General features: G+C 38.3%; 1 protein-coding gene across 2 annotated transcripts in view; it reads left to right on the top strand.

Annotated features, from left to right (window-relative positions):
- The window catches only part of mapk8ip1b (mitogen-activated protein kinase 8 interacting protein 1b), a 72,978-nt gene that overhangs the window by 29,800 nt on the left and 19,176 nt on the right, over nt 1-24,002 (top strand). For both annotated transcript variants that reach the window (XM_022216737.2, XM_022216738.2), the window contains exons 3-4: nt 14,698-14,955; nt 23,223-23,304. In XM_022216737.2, the coding sequence (XP_022072429.2) occupies nt 14,698-14,955; nt 23,223-23,304 (340 nt within the window). The remainder of the gene's footprint in view (nt 1-14,697; nt 14,956-23,222; nt 23,305-24,002) is intronic.

Below are 24,002 nucleotides of genomic sequence, written 5' to 3'. Positions count from 1 at the left end.
GCTTTACTGTTTTAAGATAAAACTTCATTGATCCTGGAGGAAATATTGTGCCAGATGTTGCACAGAAAAAACCCCACAACAAATGGCATAGCATTAGAAATGCAGTGCAAAAGTAATAAGACGTAAGTATTATGCCTCACTGAAATAAGTGAGGCTAAAGTACAGCAATAGAAAGTTATGTTGGCAAATATACGGGAGCAATAAGTGATACAACACTTGATAATGGGAAAAAAATCTGATTTGCACTTGAAAATGGAATTAAAATGAAATATTAAACATATTGACCTGCTGTACATGGAAGCTAATATTGCATTTGTGATCAATGAAAGTCCAAATGAAAATGAAATGTTGCACATGATAATTAAATAATTCACATTGAACTGAAATATTACACTGAAATATTGTATGTGAAATAAAATGCTACAGATGATGCAGAAGCTATTATTGCACAAACTATTAAGAAATAATGTGTATATAATATATTTTTTGATCAATTAAAGCCGTTTTATATTATTTTAAAAATGTGTATTTAGGCAGCTATATAGATTTTCCTTCATAAATATGGAAGATTGGATTTTTTTTATTATTACTATTTGAAGTGATTTATTATAGGATCTTTTTTTAGGTGTTTTCTGACTTGTGCTGTTTTGGATCCACAAGTGGGATGTTTTTTGTAGTTTCACTGAACTACTGAGCTTCTTTGAGTCTGTAGGTGGACGTATCACAGTAGAACATGACCAAAAATCTGCGTAAACATATTTTCTGCTGTAATATTACAGCAATTAGGTTATTCTCCATAATTAATTACACTGTAGGATCTCAGCCTTAACATATATGATAGTAAAATAGCATTTAATAAAATATTTGTGGAGTTTTAAACACCATTATATAAATTATTCTGGTAAAATTCCACCATAAATAATAGTCTTAGTCCCAGTATTTACACTTTCTGATGCCAAATCATGATCTCTTTTTTTTTTACTGGAAGGTGCTTTGGCACAGTGTCTTAAATGTGCTGTGGAAAAAAACTATCTTGATTTAACTATTTTTTCTTGTTTTATTTACATGTTTGGGATCTTATTTGTGTACATTTGTTTAATTCGTCTAATTTGATATTTCTAAAGCACTTTGTAGCTTTGTTTTGAAAGGTTCTATCCAAAAAAAGTGATTAACATCACAGACAGGAAGGTTTTGGATAAGTTAAGAACAAAAATGGTTTATTCTTGCTTTTCTAAGCTCCTTCCTCTGCATATGTACAGTTAATAACAGTAGTGTTGAGGTTTATGAACAACGTATAGATTGTAAGCTCCAGTGTGTGTGCAGCGTTGTGTGTTGAATGTGGTGTTTTTATAGGAAAACTATAATCCAGATATGTAAAGCTTAATAATGCTGGTTTCCAGGGTTACAAAAACAACAGAAACATCCAAGATAAGCTTCTTATGACAAGTAGTTGCAGGTCAGAGCCAGATAATTGTCCGGGCTAATGGACAACAAGATGCATCTGCTTTCTGACTAAAATAACTTATGTAATTTGTTCACTCGTCTACAAATAAGCTCGTTTCTGAGATGCCGCTGAACATGATGCTGAAGTCAAATCCCAAAGTGAGAGATGAGGACTGTTTGTTTCCTGAGCATTTAATCCGTATGGACTACAGATGGAGCAGCTTGGAGTATAAGACAAAAAGTAAAAAACACAACAAATTACATCATAGTGCTTATTTTGTAGTCACTCTAGCTCTGCACCAACTTGCAGCTTTTTGATGCTTTTAGTTCATAGTTGCATAAAGTCCAGCTGCTCCAGAGGAGGTTCTGTTCAGAGTTTAGGATTTAGATCACCTGTAAGAACGCCAGTTTTTGTGTTCTATGAATGCGTCCACGTCATTATTTTGTCAAAACGCAAAAAAATCAAAACTTATCTTGCTGTTATGTGCTACACGTCAAACTCTACTGATGTTAGAAGCCTCAAAAGTTGGTAAATTGTCAATCAAAGACTGTATTTTTAGCAGGAAATATGGATACATTCATGAATATATACAATTTATACAGCCCGAAAACGGAATTTGTTTGAAAATGTTGCACTTTCTTCCCTTTTCAAAGGCCGGTAACTAAAGTTCTGGTCTCTGCTGGTGACATTTAATCATTTGGATTTGCTGTTTTGTCTGTGTCCTCACCAAATTTCATGACTGTGAGGGTCATATTTCTGGAGATACTGAACCTTCAGAATGGCTTCCAAGGTTTTTTGTTATTTTTAAAAAAATAGAAAATACAAAAAATTTGAGGTCTGAAAGCATCCAAAATTCTCAAAATTCATCCAAAGTATTTTACAGAATCCCAAATAACCAATATATAAACTTGGCTGACTGCTTGGTTGGTGGAGGTATAAAGTTGCAATACAGTATTTCTAATTATTTTTAACTTCCTGTAGCTTTCCATGCAGATTTGTCCTGTATATGAAAACACAGTTACTGAGATTGTTGAGACACACAATCAGGGGTGAGGATCAGAGCCTGAATGAGCTGATCACACAGACGGACATCTTCCCTCCTCCTCTGTCAGATTCTGTAATCACAGTGACACGCCTTTATCTTTGCTCTCGTTTTTAAAGTGTTTGATGGAGCTCTGGTCCGTTTAAACATGTATGTTTAAACGGCAGGAAGCCCTCAGTGTGTTCACACAGCGAGCGGTGACCTCATCAGTGAGCTCATCACCTCGGGGGAAGCTTCAGGACGCATCATCAATAATGGACGGTCACATGGAGGCAGAATCACACACTCAGACAGGCATGGCGTCTGAATCAGCGAGGGGGAGTCAAGGGATGGGGAGGGCGCAAACCAGTGCACAAATATTTAAATATGCGATTCCAGTCATGTTTTTTAGATTGTTGTAGAAATTATGGCACCACAACAACACAAAAACACTTAAATGTCAGTTTCCTCCCCTGTTTTGATGCTAGAAATGAATGTGCATCACTGCCATTCAAAGTTCTGTTCCTCCTACTTTGTTGCTTAAGGTTTTCTGCAATGGAAAACTTTTAGTTGCAAAAATCTTCCAAAACATTTTTTTTAAGAGCTCAAGAAGTTCGTCATTTTAACTACCAGGTTGAGTTCTTATCCCAAGTTGGACTAATAATTGATTGAAAACACTGTTCAAGGCTCACAAACTAAAATTTAATTTGTTTTATAAATGGACATTCAGATACAAGAAGAATCTTATTCAGCCATAATTCATAATTCTATCTGCTCCAACTTTGTTCCTAAAAGTTTTCTGAAATTGTAGTTTGAATTTGTGACATTTTTTAGTTACAAAAATCTTTCCGGAAAATGTTTCAAAACCTCAAGAACCCCATTTTCAACTGCTAGGTTTAGTACTTGTCCTGCATTCGACCAGGCGTGAACTAACCGTGACGTCACCCGTTGGTTTCAACGCCGAGAAAATGAAGCCCGGATTTTGCTACTTCCTGATTGCCATTTTGGGTTTTTTAGGGCCGGTGATGTAAAAAGCGTCATCAAACAGACTGGACCGGAGAGCAACTCGGCGCAGGACCAGTTTATGGGACTGTCAATCAAGTATAGCCACGCCCCCTGGCTCCGCCAACTTTAACGATTTATTTAAAATTCAGTATTGATTTATTTTAAGATTGGCCACCTGATCTCTCATTTTGACCATGAAAACTAACGGGGGAAAAATCCTGAGCTGTAGAACATCAGTCTATCAAATTTTGTTTTTCCAAAAATGAATTGGGGTCTATGGAGAAAAAGCTTTTTGGAGCCAACCCTAGCGGACGGGGTGATATTGCAAGTTTTTGACACTTCCGGGTTGGCTTCAATTCTGGAACCAGATGCTACGTCCATCTTTATATACAGTCTATGCATTGGACTAATAATACATGGCAAACTATGCACGCTGTTCAAAGCTCGCAAACTGAAATATTTTTGTTATTATTTATTTATTTATTTCATAGGGACAGTACATATTAATGAACACAAGTGTAAATATGCCAGATTATAGCCATAGGCTAATTTCCATCTGTTGTCCCTGCCAGGTTGATGTAATGTGTCTCATAAAACATGAAATAAAAAGTTCTCAAATACAAGAGGACAAAGGAGGACAGAGGAATCACAAATCACAATAACAATAAAGAGAGACAATATGTAGGACAGACACAGTGAGACAAGACACAAGGACAATTTACATCCACAATACTCCATAAAGATCAACCAAAGGATCCCCGCAAAGTCACCCAAACAAAGCAAAATATCACAGTAAATGGACTTTTTAAGTGTTTTGGTGCATTGCACACTTGCCCTAAGGTGCATTTAGTGGTGTACATACTAATAAATATAAATTATTTCAATTGGTTTATAAAAATATACAGTATAATTTCTAAAAATACTTCCCATGAAGTGCTACAGTGCATTGCACATTACTCTAAGGTGCATATTTTTGTTATTAATGGACATTTAGATACAAAAAGATTCTTCTTCATCTACATCCTTTGTTTCCTCGAGACTGGAAACCCCCACATAGACACGCTGCTCCCTTCTTATCCACAGAAACTGCAGGACCTTTTCAGGAAAAACGACTAAACCTTCATCTCTGATGAAGGTACCAGGTTGTAAATTTAGTTTTTAGGCCAAGATACAATTCTTTTCCTGCAGCAGCTCGATCATTTAGGATGTGGAGTTTTGCAGTGCTGCACCTGGGACAGTATTTATTCATAAAATTAAACATAGTTTGGTTTATTAATTGTAGTAAAGCAGGAAAATAACCAGTGAATCCTCAGATTGTCAGTTTTTTGCAGGGAGTTTTTTCACCTTTAATTACAAGAAAAATATTCTGTTTTTTGTATGTCTTTTCCAACAATGTCGCTGCTTTTTGATCTGTTCTCAACCTAATGCACCAAAACCCTTGAGTTTCAGTTAAATATGTATTCATGTTCCTCCTATTTAGATTCACATAGATGCAAAATTAAGACTAGAAAGCCAAAGCTATCATCACAGGTGCAAATATGACTTTATCGATTGAATTTCAAGGTAAGTTTTTTAGTACCAGTAAAGGTCCTACATGATTAAGATCAATTTTTATTGTGTTTTGTGCTTGTTATCAACTCAGATTTGTAACATATAAACTGATAATATATGGAGACATTTACCTCTTCCATTACAAGCCCTCAAAACAATTAGTTTTTCACAAGCCAGTAAGAACTGGACTTGGGTATTACCTCACACTGAATTAACTAATAGTCATCCAGCTGGCTGATTTTAAGAGCAAAAAAGCCCTAAAACCAGATAATATATCATCTCTGCAGTTTTTCGAGCTGGAAAACTAAAAGACACTCTGTGGAGACATGTGAGACGTTGATTAATTCAGATTAATTTTCAGAGCCCACAGAAAACAGTGTGAAGGAGACGAAACACACTCAAACTGAGACACAGGACATTTGTGCAGCAATCTGAGTGCAGACAGCTTTAGCAGATCTGCACACAATCTGGAGCCACTTTAGAAAGAGTGCAGAGTTCAGATGGACGGCAGTGTAGAATCTAAACGTGTTGCTGCCAAAGTGAAAGACACACTCTTGTATAAAGACAGGAAAGACACTATTATCTATTGAAAAGGCCGAGCGTTTGTAGACGGCAGCAAAGGGAAGCATAATGGATAATCACCTGATTTAGCTGCTAACACATGGCTGCAGTCATGAGGACTTATTGTGGAGCAGCTTCAGTCAAGAAATGAAACAAAGAGATGCGATGCTTCTCAGAGACATAAAACGGCAACATGCATTATCACGGCCACTCAGGAGAGAGGAGAGGGCTTCCACGCTCGTGTTTCAGGGTGAATGGATTTGATTAGCAGCCATTTGTCGTGTGTGGACGGTGGGAACAGTCATGTGTCAGGGTGAGGTCAGAGAGAATGAGGCAATTCCATTTAAGTGACTGCAGAAAGCCACACACACAACCACAGTATGTACACTCAGGCTTGCTGTTTGAGACCTGTTCTTCTGTCTGGACTGTCACAAACACACAAAATGAGACTACATTTTAGCAAAATTGGAATATAAAGAAGAAGCTCATTGAAATGGAACACATCGCACAGATTTTCTCCAACATATCAGGTCTTTTCAGGTTGGTACTATGTATTTCAGGTTCTCTTTGTTCTATTTTTAACCATCATTTACATAGCACATTTAAAACATTATGCTGCATTTTAGTCATCTTGTATGTATGAACTTTGATTGAACATGTTTTAATATCCTACTGTTTAAAATATACACGTGCAAAATATGGATAATATTTGTAAATGTATGAAGGTCTTGTGTGCATAAGTCCTTTAGATCTTATTTAATCTACTGGATCACAAGAAGTTTCTGGGCATTTCTGGGCTCCTGTTACATTTCCACTCACTGTTGACTCATTTTTGCTGCAATATAAACCTCAATGGAAACAGTATAACCACAGCTAAAAGAAAGAACTCAAAACTGTCTTTTTGTGCAGTTGCAATGCCGTGAATTTATTTAAAAAGACTGAAAGAAAGTTGAATTTCTTTGAGTCTTTATTTAGCAAAAAGTAAAAAGAAATACTAATCAACATGTACGATTTTTTCAGAAGCGCCCACTGGGTTTACCAACGCTGGAAAAATTGGTGAATCTACACATTATGGACAAATTACTACTTGCATTTTTTTTAACTTTATCGCCAAAAACTGCAGAATCACAGGCAATTAGCATTACAAGTGTTGAGGGAAAAAAAGGCGCAGAAAGTTACAAAGAGTCCCCTACATACAGAGGGAGGTACACAAATTGACTTTAAGACTACGAACTGAAAAATGTGGAGATATGTGACCATCTTCTTAAAAACGTATCCGTTTTGGGTTGTAATTGGGCTGTTAAACACTCCATCAGGTAGACGTGTTGCAGTTTTTGTTTCCATTGGGCAGCAGTGGGTGGGTAGGGCTTAAGCCAGTTCATGGTGCTACTTGCATTTTTAATTTGTTTCTGTACTTGTCTCCTATCTGCTCAGTCTGCACGCAGCCTGCAGCTCAGCCGAGTTCACCTGAATTTTAGTCGCGTGACGGTTGGTCACAACTGAGTCGCTTTTAGTTTCAGAGTTACACCTGTTAGTGGAGAATTTTTTGTTTTTCACACAATGTTATTGGTGCACACTGTTCATTTTGGGGGATTTTTTTTAATATGACAGGTAGAATAAAGTGATTTTTAAAAAAAAATGAGTTATTACAATTTTAAGCTTCAATCTGGAATATAGTTCGAGAACCATGAGAAAGTTGAAAATCTGACAATTCCTGTTGTGTTTGCAGTTTGATTTGTGATGCTGAATTTTGGCAATTTTCTGAGATAAGAAGCCTTTTGGGGTTCAGTTTCAATTCAGGTTAAATTGTTGGTATTTCTAGTGCATTTCAGAGCTTTGGCAATATTGTTCTAAACCTCATGCACCCATAAAGATGATTGATTTCATGTAAAACTCTTTAAAACTGTTTTATAGCTAGGCAAAAATGATATTGAAGAACATTAGTAACACTGATCTTATTAACCCAGAAAAGGAAGGGGAGGGAGATGTACAACAAGAGAGTGAGTCAGAGAGAGAGAGAGAGAGGTTAGAAATGTGTGAGCGAGTCCAGCCAAACGTTTACAAGAGGAGAATCAGGCCTATTTCCATGGCAACAGTGTCTCTCTCACCTACTGCATGTGTCAAAGCTGAAAACACACACACACACACACACTCTCTCATGCTGCCCCCATGGATACTGCTCACGTCATCTCATCCACTCGTGGTAGCAGCGGAGATGGAGCTGCTTCGTCAGTGCAAACAGAAGCCGGAGAGGCCTTGTTTGTGTCTGGTTCCGTTCAGAGCATCATCCGTTGTCGTACCGGTTGTTGCCGTTTACTGACATTTGCTGACATTTCTGCATTTCCATGGAAACCGGCGCTGTGTTTGCTGCAGCTGATCAGTTAGATTAGCATCAGTAATATCCGCTGTTGACACAGTTTGAAGTGAAGGGACGTTTTCTGTATGCGTGGATTCTTTTAGAGCTACAACAAGATTTTCTCACAGCAGCAGCATATTCTCTTATATATTTTTAAAAAACTACTTTGCCATGTTACATGTTGGGAGACAGTTACACACCCAACAGATAAGGAGCAACAGTAGCATTCATTTGGGGTCATGTTTTAGCTCAGATACAGTGTTCTTGCTCTATGCTCAATGCTCTTCTGATTTGCAAAAAAAAACAAAACATAGATCTGGCTGCTCTATGTTCCATTTTTCCAGCAGATAATTTACAAGATGATCTGTCAAATAAGTTTCAGTGCTGCTTCCTGTTGCTGCTGTATGTGAGATTGATGCAATGAGCTGAAATCAGCTTCATACTCTGGAGAGCTGCAGTATTTCTGCTTATTTTTTGGTGGGTCTACTATCAAACATGATTCATTTCATGTTACAAAAAGTTATTTTCTTCACTGCAATTAAAATATTTGTATCAGAAGTTATCAGAGCAGCTAGAAGAATCTCTATCTGTGCTGGAGCAGCTTTATGAGAAGCCTGCAGACTGATATTTAACTGAAAAACCTACGTATGATTTTATCTGAAAAGGAATACTTTGAGATTTCTTTAATTTGCTGTTTGCCTTCACATCCTTTCAAAGTGCATATATTTAGGTTTCAGATATTTCAACAGATCCACACCAGTGTTTTATCTTTTGAATTCTATGCTTTGCATCGGTTCTCGAGCTGAGCAGCAGGTTTGTGGTGATGTAGCATTTCTAGCATCATTCTGTGTTGTTGTATTGAACCTGTTGGCTACGTGCTTCCTCTTCTCGGGATGCTCTGATTGGACGAGAGCCGAGCATCACGGTGTCTTCGGGGCAGCAGCATCTCCACCGAGCTCCTTGTCTCCTAGCAACAGGGGGCAGGGCTGTCTTAAAGGGGCCGATCGTTATTATGAGAGGCAGAGTAGCAACATGCAGCTTTAACAGGTGTTAATGTGTAGCAGGTGACAGGGTAAAGCTGAGGAGAGATGGGGGAGGATGAGAGGAGAAAAATGACAGTGGGAGGATGGTTGTCATTAGAGATGCAGGGAGATATTGATATGAGGCAGCTGAGCTGAAAATACAGGAGGAGGAAGAGGAGGAGGAAGAGTGGCAGAATCATTTACTCACAGAATTCATCACATAGGAGAGTCATTAATGTGTACTTATGGGACGGATGGATGAGATGAAAGATAAATGATAGATGGACAAGTTGATGGACAGGCGGAGGAGTGGATGGAGAAAGTCATGGGTGCACGATGAATAGTGGATGATGAATGACAGATGGATGATTGCTAGATGGATAGATAAGGGATGATCAGAGTGGGCATGAAAGATGGATGGAAGGACAGCTGGGTGGCAGATAGATGGATGATTGATAGACTGGTGGACAGGATGGGATGGATGGATGGATGGATGAATGGATGGATGCAAAAACGGATGGATGGATGGATGGATGCAAAAACGGATATACGGTATGGGCAGCTGGGTGGTTGATTGATTCATGGATAGATGAAAGAACAGAAGTAGATAGATGGATGATTGATAGACTGGGCAGGATGGATGGATGGATGGATGGATGCTTGGATGGATGGATGCTTGATTAATCCATGAATAGATGGATGACTGTCTACTTTAGGGTGTTCTAAAGTCTAAGGCTTTAAACAGGAAACGGTTAAACTTCATCCTACTCAATTTGGGTTTTTTTTTTGTTTGTTTTTAATGTTTTGTTTTATTTTTCTCTTTTTGTTGCCTCTAAAATACTGGATGGATGGTAGAAGGACAACTGGTGAATGCAAAGATTGACATACGAAAAAAACCATGTCAAAATAATAATAATAATAATAATAAAGAACAGCTTGTTTATGGGGAATCCAGGAGATCCTTGGATGTATTGCACTTTCATGTATTTTTTGTAGGATCACAATCAATGTTCTAAATTAGTTTGATTAATCTCCATGATAAATAATACTATTGAGTCTTAGCTTAATATTATAATAAAAATATATTTATAATCATTTGTAAATGTTTAACCCTTAATATTTAAATTACTATAGTAAATTGACATTTTAAAAATCACTGCAGGGTCTTAGTCTCAGTGTTTAAACTCGTTAGTTTAATAAAATCTTTTTGTTTTTTCTGCTGGGGAGCACTTTGGTACAACAGATATTGTGAGAAATTAACTGTAAAAAAATTCAAATAAAATGAACAAGTTCAGCAGCAAGGACTTCAGGAAAAATATGTTTAAAAAAACAGGAATTAGTATTATATTCCAAAACAAAATAAATAGTGACACATTTGTGAGATAATGATGTTTTTGCTGATTTCAGTCCAAAAACCTGTATTTTTACAGTCATACACTGTGAAAATAACATCTGTAGATTTTTCAGAAGCAGACCAGAGCGTTGTGTAACGGTGAAAAATGTGTATTTTTGTGTAAATTGTGTGGCCTTTTTTACTGCAGTTGATATGCAAATTAATACTCTTTTCTATGATACTTGTTATTAGCTATGATTTAGAGCGTCAAATTGTAAAACAACAGCAAGTTGTTCAAAAAAAAACAATCAAAATCTATTAACATTCATTTCTGCGGTGTAAACTGACTTGATGTATGGCAGAAAAATATTCTGATGAATTCATTATGGACTCGCCTACCAAAGAGGGAATTTATATTTGATGATTTGGAATTAGTATTAATCTTCCAGTATTTTTTACATGTACTTTACTTCATATATTTAACATTGTTTACTGCACTGATGCAGAAAGTTGATCTTTGCTTTCAGTCCTTTCCTGTCCTGCAGAATCATCCAGTCTTTTATTCTAACACCAAATGTTCTACGCCTGAGGCAGCAAATCCAAATTTACTCATGCACACCTGAGATGTCATGAACTCTGTTGTTTCTGCACCCTGACAGCTACTATGTTGTGCTTATGTCTGTATTTTTGAATAGCTTCTGCTTTTGTTCTAGATTTTCATTGAAAACAATCATTTGGGTGAAAGCCCAGCTTCTGTTATCCACACCTCACAGTGCTGTTCTAGAGCTGCAAATCATATGATGTGTTTACGTGTGACTGATGTTAAACACTGTAGGGCCACGTGATGTTTCCGGGTGTTACCAGACAAATACTGCCTGAATGCACTTTTAAAAAAAGCTGCATTTCTGGCCTTTATAAAAGAAACATATTTTTTGTATTTCTAATAGGAAGGCAGCTAGGCAAACATTTCCCGCTGCTGTCCAGATTCAAAGGTTTTTGGCTTTTTATCAAACCATTAAAGCAGTCCTCTCCCTAAAAACACACAGGCTGCTTTCTTTCTTCAGAGAGAGGGAGGAATCTGGATATCTGGGATGAGTGTTTCGCTGCATACAAATGTGCTTGAAGGCAACACTTAGCCAGCAGAAGTGGATTAACCTCCATCCCATTCAGCCACTGTGGGTTTGTTCACCATCTGCAGCTGAGCTCACACGTTTTGATACCTGCTCAGCTTCATCTACAACACATGCTGCCTGTTATAACAAAGGCTAAATGGACTGATCAGGCCATTTGGGTTACAGATTCACTTGTGCAGATGATTTTTCCTAAGGATATGTACGGTTCACTGCTGCAGGAACGCTGCTGTCATTTCTAGCTGCAGTGAATCTGGTTATTATGGCGATTGTCTTCTGGGTCTAATATATCGCTTACAAAGAGCATTTCAAGGACAATTATGAATAGTTTTTATATGTAAAAACCCTGTTTAAGATCTATTTTTCTACATATGCTAGATTATTTTTTCTACTTACAGAGAAATCTGTGAGTGTCAGTCATCATGTTGCATTAAAATCTGTTGCATATTTTAATATGATTGCATCCCCCGAGTGAAATCTATTTGTTTGATGTTGTTTTTTTAAACTGTAACTTCTAAGGATATACTTGTCAAACTTTTTTTAAAATGTAATTTACAAAATATATCCCCTTTGCGCCCCATGTTACTCAGAGAAGTACAATATTAATACTTGTCTGAATATTTCTATTTTGAAAGAGTCTCTGCAATACCACCAACATGTGCAAATGGTTTATTTATATTTTTATTTTTCTACTAAAGTTTGCATGCTATTGCATTAATGCAAATTTCACCACTATGGGATGAAAACAAATATATCTTTATTTTTTTTTAGGTTTTTTTTCCTCCTAATTACTCTTTTCCAAAGAAGATGCAAAAATGCATATATCTGTTGTCTGCTATTTATATATTTTATATTGTTATATTCTAGAAAGCCCAAGACTCAGTCTGGGGCTCTCCTACTGGGGTTTGAAGGGCTAAATGTTCATATGTTTGGATTATCCTTAACTTTGACTTGCGTTTTTTTATGCAAAATTTCAGCGTTATATGCTCGCTAACAGTGACTTCCACCTGCTGATTTATTCTTTATATGTAATTTCTGATTCTGCGCGTGCTGCAGTTGTTATTAAGGTCACAAATTAAGACTTTGTGGATATCTACATGCATATGTTGTTTGTATTTTCTTCCTGTATCTGTGTTTGTATGCATGCGAAGCCGAGAGGGAGCTTAAGACTGTAATAAGCTTAGCAGTGACTCCGCGGTCCATGTCAAAGCATTTACATCAACTCAGGAGTTACTGTCTGTGTGTGTGTGTGTGTGTGTGGGGGGGGGGGGGGGGGGGTAATTATAGGGTTGTGGGGACCTAATGTCCTCCCAACCATAGGAAACCCAAAAGAAATGTCACTTGTGGGGACCTCATTTGGGGCCCCACAAGTTTAAACAGTGTTTTCTTGACCATGTTGTTGTTACTGAAAAAAGTAAAAGTGCAAAAACGTTTCTTTAGGGTTAGGCATTGTTTTGGTGTTGGTTAGGGTTAGGGTAAGGGTTCGGGGTTAGATATGAATGGGAGTCAATGGTAAGTCCCCACAAGGATAGGAATACACAGTGTGTGTGTGTGTGTGTGTGTGTGTGTGTGTGTGTGTGTGTGTGTGTGTGTGTGTGTGTGTGTGTGTGTGTGTGTGTGTGTGTGTGTGTGTGTGTGTGTGTGTGTGTGTGTGTGTGTGTGTGTGTGTGTGTGTGTGTGTGTGTGTGTGTGTGTGTGTGTGAGTGAGATAGTGATGGTAAGTGAAGCTGACTGCACTAACCCAGTGCCCTCTGACTTACTGTCTCCCAAGTGATGCTCATACATGTCAAAGTGAATCTCATCACAAAATTAATCAACTGCTCCGATTTATTTTTGGCTGAAATGTCGTGTGGAATATTACCTCAGCCCTGGCCGGTGTACTTATTAACCGTTTATTGTGTAGAATTTGGCTAAGTGGTCTGAAAAATTGGCAGATTTTAATCTGGTGGAACATGTAGGCATTCGAACAAGTGCATCATGAGCAATATTTGATACATTTAGAAGAAAAACATCCCTATGCAATAACAGTATTTAATATATGTGCATATTCCTATTATTATCATTATATTTGAGACTATCATATTGCGTATTTATGTATATTTCTTGTTTATTTTTGTTTACCTTTTTGCACACTGCCCTTTTCTGCTGTAACACTGCAAACCTTCCCCACTGTGGTATTTATAACAGATTATCCTAATAAATGAGAGCATCTAGTATCTCTGATGTCTTAGATTTAGTTAAATGTGGTTTAATGCATTTATTGTTTACCTTGTTAGCAGCTAAGATGTGCTAATTAGCAGCTGAGTCAGTGTAGTTTTGGAGATATTTGGTCATAAAAGCAGTAAAGAAATGGACATTTTGCACTGGTGGTGATGCTGGATTAAAGTTATTATAGTTAAGGAACCATGAGTGCCTGTATCTCATTTTGTATAAGATTATATGGTGAGTTCTGAATTTGAAAAATAATCTTTTCAACCCCATTATGCCAGTTGAGGAAAAGTCTGGGAAACATCAATGCCAGTAGGAGTTTTTGTCTTGGAACTATGAACACATTTACACAATTTTGTACTAATTCAATGCATAGATGTTGTGATACGTCATAATATTGAGATAACTGACATTTGTGGGGGGGGAAACATATGACATTGAAAATTTAAATACTAATGGAGACCAGGAATCACCAAAGTCAGTAGGATTCATTCTCTGGGGATTGTGAAATGTCATGGCAATCCAATGACATGACATTTTTAACCAAACATAGCCATGTTTTGGCTTTTTATTGGGAAAAATGGCAATAACCTTGATTAAGATGTCAAATACAAATTATGCCACAGATATGTCCGTCACTATTGATTGGTTCGGGTGAAATAACAACACTAAAATATCATAATCACAATCTAAATTGAGTCCGATTATCAGGCGAGGCGGGAAATGAAAATGAAGTTTATCTGCTGTGTGCATCAAAAGACTGAGACTGAAATGAGAAAAAGCCATGAAAGTGAGCACTGGGAAGCAGAGCACAGGGAGTTTTCATTTTCACCTCATTACTGCAGGTGACTGCTGTCACGAGAAGCGGATGCTGGAAATAAATCTGTGCTTGAAGCGGCCAAATGTTGGCAATGAGAGTGTTGTTACTGAAGACAGAGCAGCTTCTAATTGGCCGGCTCAGTCTCCTCATCCCGTCCTCACACTTCTCTCTGTCTCTCTCTCTCTCCCTCTCCCTCTCTCTCTTCCTCTGACCTGATTGATGCCGTGTTTCCTCCAATCTCTGCAGGGCCGTGTGAGGCGAGGAACCAATAGCATGTCTGGGAAGGCGGAGCTGGGAGCAGTCGGCCAGCTTCAGGCAGAGATGCTGCATTTGGACCTCATCGACGGTGCTGACGGTTACCGCGGTGACAAAGAGTCCTCCAAGGCGTCCGCCATCGCAGCCCCGCCAGTCACCAAGGACCCCGCAGCACCTGTTACCATGGATACTTACCGGCCCAAGAGACCCACGACCCTTAACCTCTTCCCGATCGTGCCGCGCACACAGGTAGGGCCTGAATCAACCTCATCTACATCCACAAACACACTCTCCAGCTTCTGGCAGATGGCCGAATATTGATCAAAAATCAGGAAGATTGGAGAAAATGTCGCCTTGGTGGGATTGATTTTTTTTTTTTTCCATCTGCCTGTCTGGTCTCCTAATGACACACAGATATTACATTTAAAAATGACAACATGAGCGGACAAACGGAGCGGCCGGACACCACCACTGGATCCACTACAATTGCTTCTCTGACAGGATGTGTTTTCTGGACTGAACAATAGCCTCAATTGTCAAGACACACAGATTTGTTTTTCCTTGGTGCTTGTCTCTGTTTGTGCTTGAATGCTGCTGGAGCTCGTGACTGTGTGTCTGTGTCCACGGACGTCAATCTTTGTGAGAACCAACCTTCAATAAGGAAGACATTTTGTTTCGGTTTTAGCATTTAACATAGGGAACGTATGGAATCAGTAAGCGGCATAGACATACAAGCAGGGATATGTGTGTTAGGGGGAGGTTGTGTGTGTGAGAGTGTAGGTATGCATGGAAAATTGTTCGTATAGGCACTCCACAACGACACATACAAGCATTTTCTGATGTAAAGTCCTTTTCTCGACAAGGACGCCATTAATTTGTGGCTTTAAATGCTGTAAATCCCAGTTTAAAATCAATTTTGTAAGGTTTAGTTAGGGGGAGGCATCAAAACTACATGGTTAGGGTTAAGGAAAGATGATGGTTTGGTTTAAATAGGTGAATAAGGAAAAGGGAAAGATTCTGAAAGCTTTGTTGTCAATGATAAGCATGTTCAAATGTTGGTAACATAAAGTGAACAGCGTGTTATGTCAAATATTCTGCACCTCCAGCCTCCTCATGAACTTTCTCACTCTATAATAACTTCACCTGCTTCTGTAATAACCCCCAAGGCAGCTATAGGGCTCCTCACTTGAGCTTTAATATATATTATTACTTTACACTTGCTGACAGTGTTGTTCGTCTTTGGAGGAAAGTCTGCATGAAACACATGCAAGAAATCCTTCCTTAGTTCAGTAGTTCAGGTTAATACAACTTTGGCCTTTGATTTTGTTCATTGTGAAAACATTCAGCGGCCAAATGCTCCACTTTCAGCTCCAGCCACTCACTAACCTCATCTTTAATGCCGGGCAGGTGGTGCAAAGTGGGTTTATCAGATCTTGTTAGGTGAAACGAAGCGTCTGGTGCCGCAGACGCCAAAGTTGATTAGAGAAGCTGAGTCAACTGTTGAGTGAATGAGCCGTAGAACCAAAACTATGTGGTAGAATGGACTGAAGGTCTCTACAGAGCTGCAGGGTTCGGTGTTTTTATATTAATCATTGTTATTTGACTGAGCAGGTTTCGTAAGAAACAAGACAAGAAATACATAAAGTACAATGGCAAAGTACAAGTATAGTAAAGGGTCTGACACCTTTTATTGTGGAAGTTGAGAGAGGATGAGGAGGCAGACACAGAGAGACTGACTGGAGACTCGGATGACTTGGGTTATGAGTAAGGTTTACTGATATCAGAAGAAGTGACACCGACAGAGCAGCAGTACATGCAAGCATCTGTCTGATCTTTGGGTATCAGCAGATCCTCAGTTTATGACGTCCTTCACCTACAGTGTTTCGTGGTTACGTTGCCATCTCTCATAAATTTCTTAAGAAAGTCTTGTTCCATCATTCCGACTTACAGCATTTGCAACGTTAAACAAATTTCACACGGGAACTAGTTGGTGAGCGAATGAATACGTCGTCACGTGGCATTGTACAAGGAAGATAGCTTTGTTTACATTCACCAGTTGTACACCACATACTTCACAATATGTGAGTTCCAACTTAGGGAGAAAATCGAGTGATGCCATGCTGTAGGAATGGAATTTCAACCCAAATCGAGGATCTTCAGTATATTGTTGTTGGGAGAGGGGTCAGAGTTAGATTCCAAACCGATATGTGAACAACTCGTCTGCTTAGTCACGTCAGAATAGACAATATCTAACCTTGATCATAGCACAGAGTCCTGGCATGTCTTCCTCCCACAGCTTCTACTCGTCAGAAGATAATTTGGGATGAAGTCAGCTAACAGATGCAAGGAAATACTTTAGAAAGGGGAAAGAGTAATTTTTCCTTCACACTTTTCACATGTTCAGATATGGCATGATGGATATGCATCCAACTGTAGGACACACCAATGTGTATAACTGTACTTCAATTAACAAGTAGCTGTGCTGCAATCCTGTTGTTGCACTTGAACCGCTACAGATAGAAAAGACCAGAGTTACATTATGTTGTTCTACTCGTAGAGCTACAAGAGACAAACAGTTTTACATGATGCTGTCTGATGATTATGCTAAAACCATTCAAAGCATGCAAATATTAGTTGAGGAAAATGAATTCTGTCACTTTACAGACCAATTAAATCTAAAACAAAGCCTCCACCCTTCTCCAGCACCTAATAACTTGAGGGAATTAACTTGTTCGAGGACAAGATTGAGTAATTCAGGCCATGAATAATTAATTCAAGGGATCAAATTAAATGCTTTTCATTCCAGCGCTACTCATGTCACACCCATTTGTGCCATGAATTTACAGAAAATGTACTTCAATAGAACAGTGAATGCCTGTGTGGTAGTCCTGCAGTTATGCAACGTGGATGTTATCGCGTACGTTGGTGAGTTTTCCTGCGACTCGAACATGAACGCCCCCACGGTGCAGCCTGTCAACATGATCAACTAAGCAGCTCTATATTTGTCTGCGCTTTGTTCTTTGCCCAGTTTCCATGAAGTGGAAACAAGCTTACTGTAGTCCGCCTCTGTGCCTTTTGTTCTTGTGTGTGTTGTTCGAGCTGTCGGAGTAGGGAAGTGTAAAGGAAATAATTGCTCTCAAATGTTTTTTTCTTCTTGGGAGGTCTTCCTGTCTGCTGGTTGTTTACCCCCTTTGTGCAACACCTAGGAATGAAAGTGAACATTTCACTGTTTAAATATATGAAGATTCCCTAAAATGTATATTTTCATAACATTGAAGACATGAATCCATCTGCAGGAGATATTAATGCTTCAGGTTGTAGGTTGGTCACAGTTACAGGTGTTCTTTTATTTTGTCTTTTTCTGGAATTTATTGGTTTAATGTGAGATTTAGCTGTGCATCCATGAAGCATTATTTTGAAGTTTTTAAAGGTTTTTGCTATAGAATGAGCACTTAAAGAACAGCTTAGCCATAAATCCTGAGAACATCATAGAGCAGAGATGATTTCTTGGTAATTTTCTGAGGATCGACCGATATGTTGTTGTTGTTTTGTTTTTTAGGGCAGATACAAATAATCAAGACAGACCGATAACCGATATTTGTAACTGATGTACATTACATGTTTTGTTTTAGCAGCACATGATAATAACAAACCTGTCATTCATGGGCTTCTTCAATAATAGGATTACCATAACCTAATGAATATGCTGGCAACGTACGTTAGCAATATTAGGCTGCAGCTACTCTCTAGCTTAGCTGCTACCTGTTAGCCATAGCCCCTGTGAAAGTAGCCTATTTCCTGGTTTGTGGAGCTGGCAAGTGTTTCATGTTCAGTTTTTGTGGGTTGTGTTTCTGCTAGAGACACACTGCTGGGACCAGAGAGTTACTGCAGACAGGGAGAGACTCAAAGTAATGCATTTGATTAATCTGTAATCTATCAATAATCGCAAAAAAGTCCAATTCATGCCTCATTGTTATCATGAAAAGAAGCTTGGACACTCCCCTGGTACATATATATGCGTTCATCAGATTATTATGGAGGTACAGAGCAGATCCATACAGTCTTTGTCCTAAAAATGCAGATCAAATGTACATATTCAGACCATATGGTGATTAAATCAAACAACCAAATTGATTTTGCATCAGAAAATCTGCCTCATAACAAAGATGATGTTTCATGGAGGCTTTTTGTTCTGCAGCTCACCTATAATTGAGACACTGCAGCAGCTCAGGCATTTGAAGCAGAGCTGACAGTGACGTTTATTCAGGCAGCTCAGACAAAACAAATTCGAGAGAGATGATTGCTGATGATTTCCAGTTTTCCACAGACTGTTGCTGTTAGAAGATAGGGAGGGAAAGAGGCAGCACACTGGGTGACTGTTTCCAGGTCAGTGGATGAGGAAAAATGCAAAATATACATTTGGCTCTGCATCATTTGGCAGAGTTCTGCGGTTGAACAAAAGCAGCCTTGAACACTGCTCAGGGTTGGAGGCCTTTGAAGAGCAATATTTTTAGATCCCTCTGTGCCAATTTGCCAAACTTGGATGGAAATCTTAGTTATTTTAGATGCTGAGCAGGTCAGAATATATTTGGTACTAATTTAAAAATAATCACTACTAATTATAAATGGAAAGAAAGAGAAAAATATTGGAAATCTGAAGTAGTCAAATCTGCACAGTAGAACGAGCCATTTGCACGAATAGGGAAGGTTTTATTTCACAGACTGAGTGATTGAATGGACAGAAAGACAGACGTCAGGAGGGATTCTTCCGTCTTAATCCGAGTCCGACTGTAATCGCTCATCTGGCACATTCCTTATGTGCAACTGAATGAGAAAGCAAGTGTGTGTTCTTTTAAAATGCAGTGTATTTGTATGCTACACTCCAAGTTCTACCCAAATACAACAGGAAATGAGTAAAATCAAACTCTAGAGTGAGGTGAAAAAGAGCCTTAATAGTTTAAAGTGCTAATTAGAACAGCAGATATCCTCATAATTTAGAGCCTTTCAGTGGAAATATACCATAAATACAGCTGACACAGTTGGTCATTCACTTCCAGTTTTGATATTACAGCACAAGTTAAATCCAAATATGATCAATTTTGCTCAAAAATCAAGTGTACGAGACAGCTGTCAATCCAGACAAACACCCTCCCAGTTAATCCAGTTTATTATCAGTATTAATAACTCGTTAGAGAACATCGTCCTGTTGAAGTCGTGTCTCATCACGGTCACGTCCATGCACAATTGAGTCACTGATACACTAACACCAGCAGTGATCTTCAGACTTTAGATCAATGCTGCTGTTTCCCACCTGCTGATTCACTCGTTACCACGGCAACAGCCCTGTCTTCGCCTGGTGCGCATAGACAGGAAGTGAGTCATGCGTGGTAGGTGGACAGAGGAGGAGGACCAGAATCTTATTTTTGGACATTTTGTCGTCACAGGAGTTTCCAGTTCTCCTTCTGTGTGTTCAACATCCACCTTTTACCATCTTTTCTCTTTTAGAGCCGAGTATCAAAACCACCGTCTTCTTCTGAGGCTGACTGAACCATCGAGAAACAAAAAGTGGGAGATGCTGAAAGCTTGTCTCGGATGATTTGTAATCTTGATTCACGGCTTATTATCATGTTGACATGTCATCCCTTTTGGTTGCTTCTTCACACATGCAGCGGTGATGATCTGAGCGATGCTGTGACTCATTTGAAATTTTGTCCACTGTCGTTTTCAGCCTCCACCGTTTCTTAAGAAAAATACCTGCCTCTTTAGGAGCTAAATTCTACGTTGTTGTCATTATTCACTGTCTGTCTCCTGTTTGAGGCTGGGTAAGGAGCGCACAAGGGGTATTTTAGAGATTTTTTTGATTAGCCGAAAACTATGAAAGCAGTGAGAGTGAATAAAAACAGTAAACCTGCAAGAAAGAATAACTGAACAGCTTTAATTAACAGGTGTTACATTAAAACAAATGTACTGGCACTAGCTGTGTATCACTTTAAGCAACACACAGTCCTGTCTGGTTTTCACACCTTCTTCAAATGAAACAAATCTGTTTTCTCGAGACTTTCATGTTGCTCTTATGTGTGATTTTTCAAAGTATTTTGGCGCTTTTGCATCTACTTTTAGTGATATTATACCACAGTCAGGGACAGGAAACGTTTTTGAATCACTTTCTTGAATATATGTAGCAATTTCAGAAAGTAGATAACTTTATTACATGTTAAAGTCAGACATTAGAAGTTTTCTTCAATGACAGACCAAAGGGATCGGGATTAATATACACCTAAAATACCAAAGATGAACTCAAAGAAGTAGTATTTAATATGCAGACTGTCTAATTAGAAGAATCACATATTACGTGTCTCTGATATGTAAGTATATAACTTTACTCCAAGGCATAAGGCTGCCATTAGTGCCACATATTTGTCTGTTATGCCGTCTCTCTCTGTTAGCAACACTACACAAAAACTACCAAACTATATGTAACAAAACTTCTTGCGCAATTCTGGTGTGAATCTGGACTACTTTTGTTGAAGTTTCAAGACAGGGCACGGACTTTCTTTTAGTGAAAATCTTAATCTGCGAAGCCGCGAAAGCTTTAAAATATGACTGTGTGACATAGCTGAAAAGTTGATGACAAAATTTTTCATTTCAGTCAATATTTGTAACTTTTGATGATTCTTTATGACGATTTTTATAGCCTTTTTTTTAGAATGACCAGGAGAAATAAGAATTTAACTGCTGTAGCCTATTTTTTAAGTACACTTGTAATGATTTTATAGTAAATACAGCAATCAATAAATAAATGCACATTAAATAAATTAAGTACAAGGATGAGGGACTGATTTTATCTTGATACTCATTAAATAAGAAAGCAAATAAGACCTGTAAATAAGAAACAAATAAGACACATCACTGCTGTTTTATCACCTAGGCTTACTTTTAAATAAAAGCTGTGGAATAAAAAGTTCAATATTTGCATGTGAAACGTATCAGAGGAGAAGCATCTCAGCACTCCTATATGTAATGTACTTGATTACTTTTCTCCACCAGTGTGAACTTTGTGCTATTGTTAGAATCGTCACTGTTTTTGCAATTTAAAAGGAAATAACTGAAACTGGATGTGTTTTCCATCACACCTTTGTGTGTCTAATCTAATCAAATACAACTTTGCCATGAATTCTACTTTTATGAAGCTTCTAGTAATACTTCTAAACCACCTACTACAGCCATGGCCATAAGTTTGGACACAAGTACCATGATGCTTGTGAATCTTAGAAAATACCACAAAATTGTCACTTACCAGTCATAGCCATCAACCAAAATGAAATACAGATACTTCCAGTGCATAAATTTGATGTTTGACAGCAAATATTGACATTGGAATATTAACTGCAAATTGTTGCACAAATTTTGTCATTGACAGACGAAAGTTTTTCATATACTATTTGCTGTCAAACATCAAATTTATGCACTGGAAATATCTGTATTTCATTTTGGTTGATGGCTATGACTGGTATTTATATTGTAAGTGACAATTTTGTGGTATTTTCTAAGATTCGCAAGCGTCATGGTACTTGTGTCCAAACTTATGGCCATGGCTGTATGTCCTCCATTACAAACGCACAATAGAATCACCCCTTTTTTGACAACCACAAAGCTAAAGTTGCATAAAAGACGTATTTTCTAAATCAAAAGAGCTATTATAAGTGTGTTCTGTAGCACTGTGAGTGCTGGTTTTGTCCTCTGTGACAGCTCCACTCAGATAACCATCATATTCACTCACTTAATACTTTCTCATTAAAAACATGACTGAATGAAATTTTCATAGAGCACTTAATTAAAGAATAACTTAACCTAGGGCTGAATTGAAGTGTTCCACTGCCCCCTCTGGCTGTTGTTTCAGACTGGGTGTGGCTGTTTTGGGTCACAAGTGCACTGGGTTGAATATAACAACACTGAACAGTGACGTTGCTGCCACTGAAAACAAACCTTAATACTCTTCTAAATCACTGCTGAGCTGCTAATTCTTCTGCATTATTCAGTCATACTCCTCTATTTATTAATCATACTATCCATGCGTCTTTTCCGGGAGAGTATCTGTTGCTTTATATCTGTATTTATGAATAAAACTGAGTTTTTATTTCTTGTGTGTGATTTGGTCAAAGTGACCTTTTAGAGATTGAAAGGAGGTACTTGAGAACCGTCCTGGTTTCTATCGGCAACTACAGACTGTGTGTGTTCCCAGTAGCTCTGATAAAACGTCTGGTCCCTTTAAATGCACACCACGGAGCACGGACAAAAGAATCCCTGCTCATTCAACGGAATAAAAGGTTTGTGTGTGTGTGTGTGTGTGTGTGTGAGAGAGAGAGAAAGAGGAGGGGAGAGACAAAAAAAAGTTGTATACATTGTGTCAGGATACCAAACTCTTCTCTCGCTTCTCCTCCGTTTCTCTGTCTAAACTCTGCATTCATTTCTCACCACTCCCTTCTTCTTCTTCCTCTTTTTTTCTTTCTTTCCAGGACACATTAAACAACAACTCCTTTGGCAAGAAATACAGCTGGCAAGAGAAGGTTTCAGGCTCGTCCTCGCCTCTGAAAACAGGTAAGCTTTCCTTTCCCAGCACATCTTTATATCGTCAAGTTCACGTTTTATATTATCGGCCTCAAGTTTCTCATTAAGCTGGTAAACAGTGGGATGCGCAGACCAGAATGTGGTAATATTCCTTCTAGATGTATGTGTGATTTGCATTCTGTACATCACTCTGGTCCTTAGGGACATTGTTGAGGCTCAGATTAGCTGCTAGCCGAGGCTCTTCTACAGACTGTTAGTTTATATAGCTGGGAGCTGTCATAGCTCATTTGTTACGGCTCTTTTCAGAACACCATGTGAGGCGAAACTGACCAAACTCATTGAAAACTGTTGAAATAGTACTTGTTATTAGAATCAGTTTTAAACACAACTGAGAAAACAAGCATAAAAATAAGGACTTAATGCTGTATTCAAGTCATGATTCATTGAAAAGTTGTATTTAATACGCTGAAGTCAAACAAAAGCAAATTCAGCTGTTATTCATGTGCTGTAACCTGTATCTGGAGCATTCATTTTGGCTTTATATAGATGTGCCTGCCAGTGTTGCACCTGTTTTTCCATTTGGTAAAAATCAGGATTGCAGTCTTTAAAAAAGAAATCTTTCTAACGAGGAAGTGTTTGTTTGGACGTACGCCTAATTCGGAGGTGCCTCGGGTCCTCACTTTCCATCAGTCATTTTCACAGTCGCAGTTATTTCCTCCTCTCGCCAA

Source organism: Acanthochromis polyacanthus, chromosome 2 (genome assembly GCF_021347895.1).
Source record: "Acanthochromis polyacanthus isolate Apoly-LR-REF ecotype Palm Island chromosome 2, KAUST_Apoly_ChrSc, whole genome shotgun sequence".
NCBI lineage: Eukaryota > Metazoa > Chordata > Actinopteri > Pomacentridae > Acanthochromis > Acanthochromis polyacanthus.
This window is presented reverse-complemented; position numbering and strand designations above follow the sequence as displayed.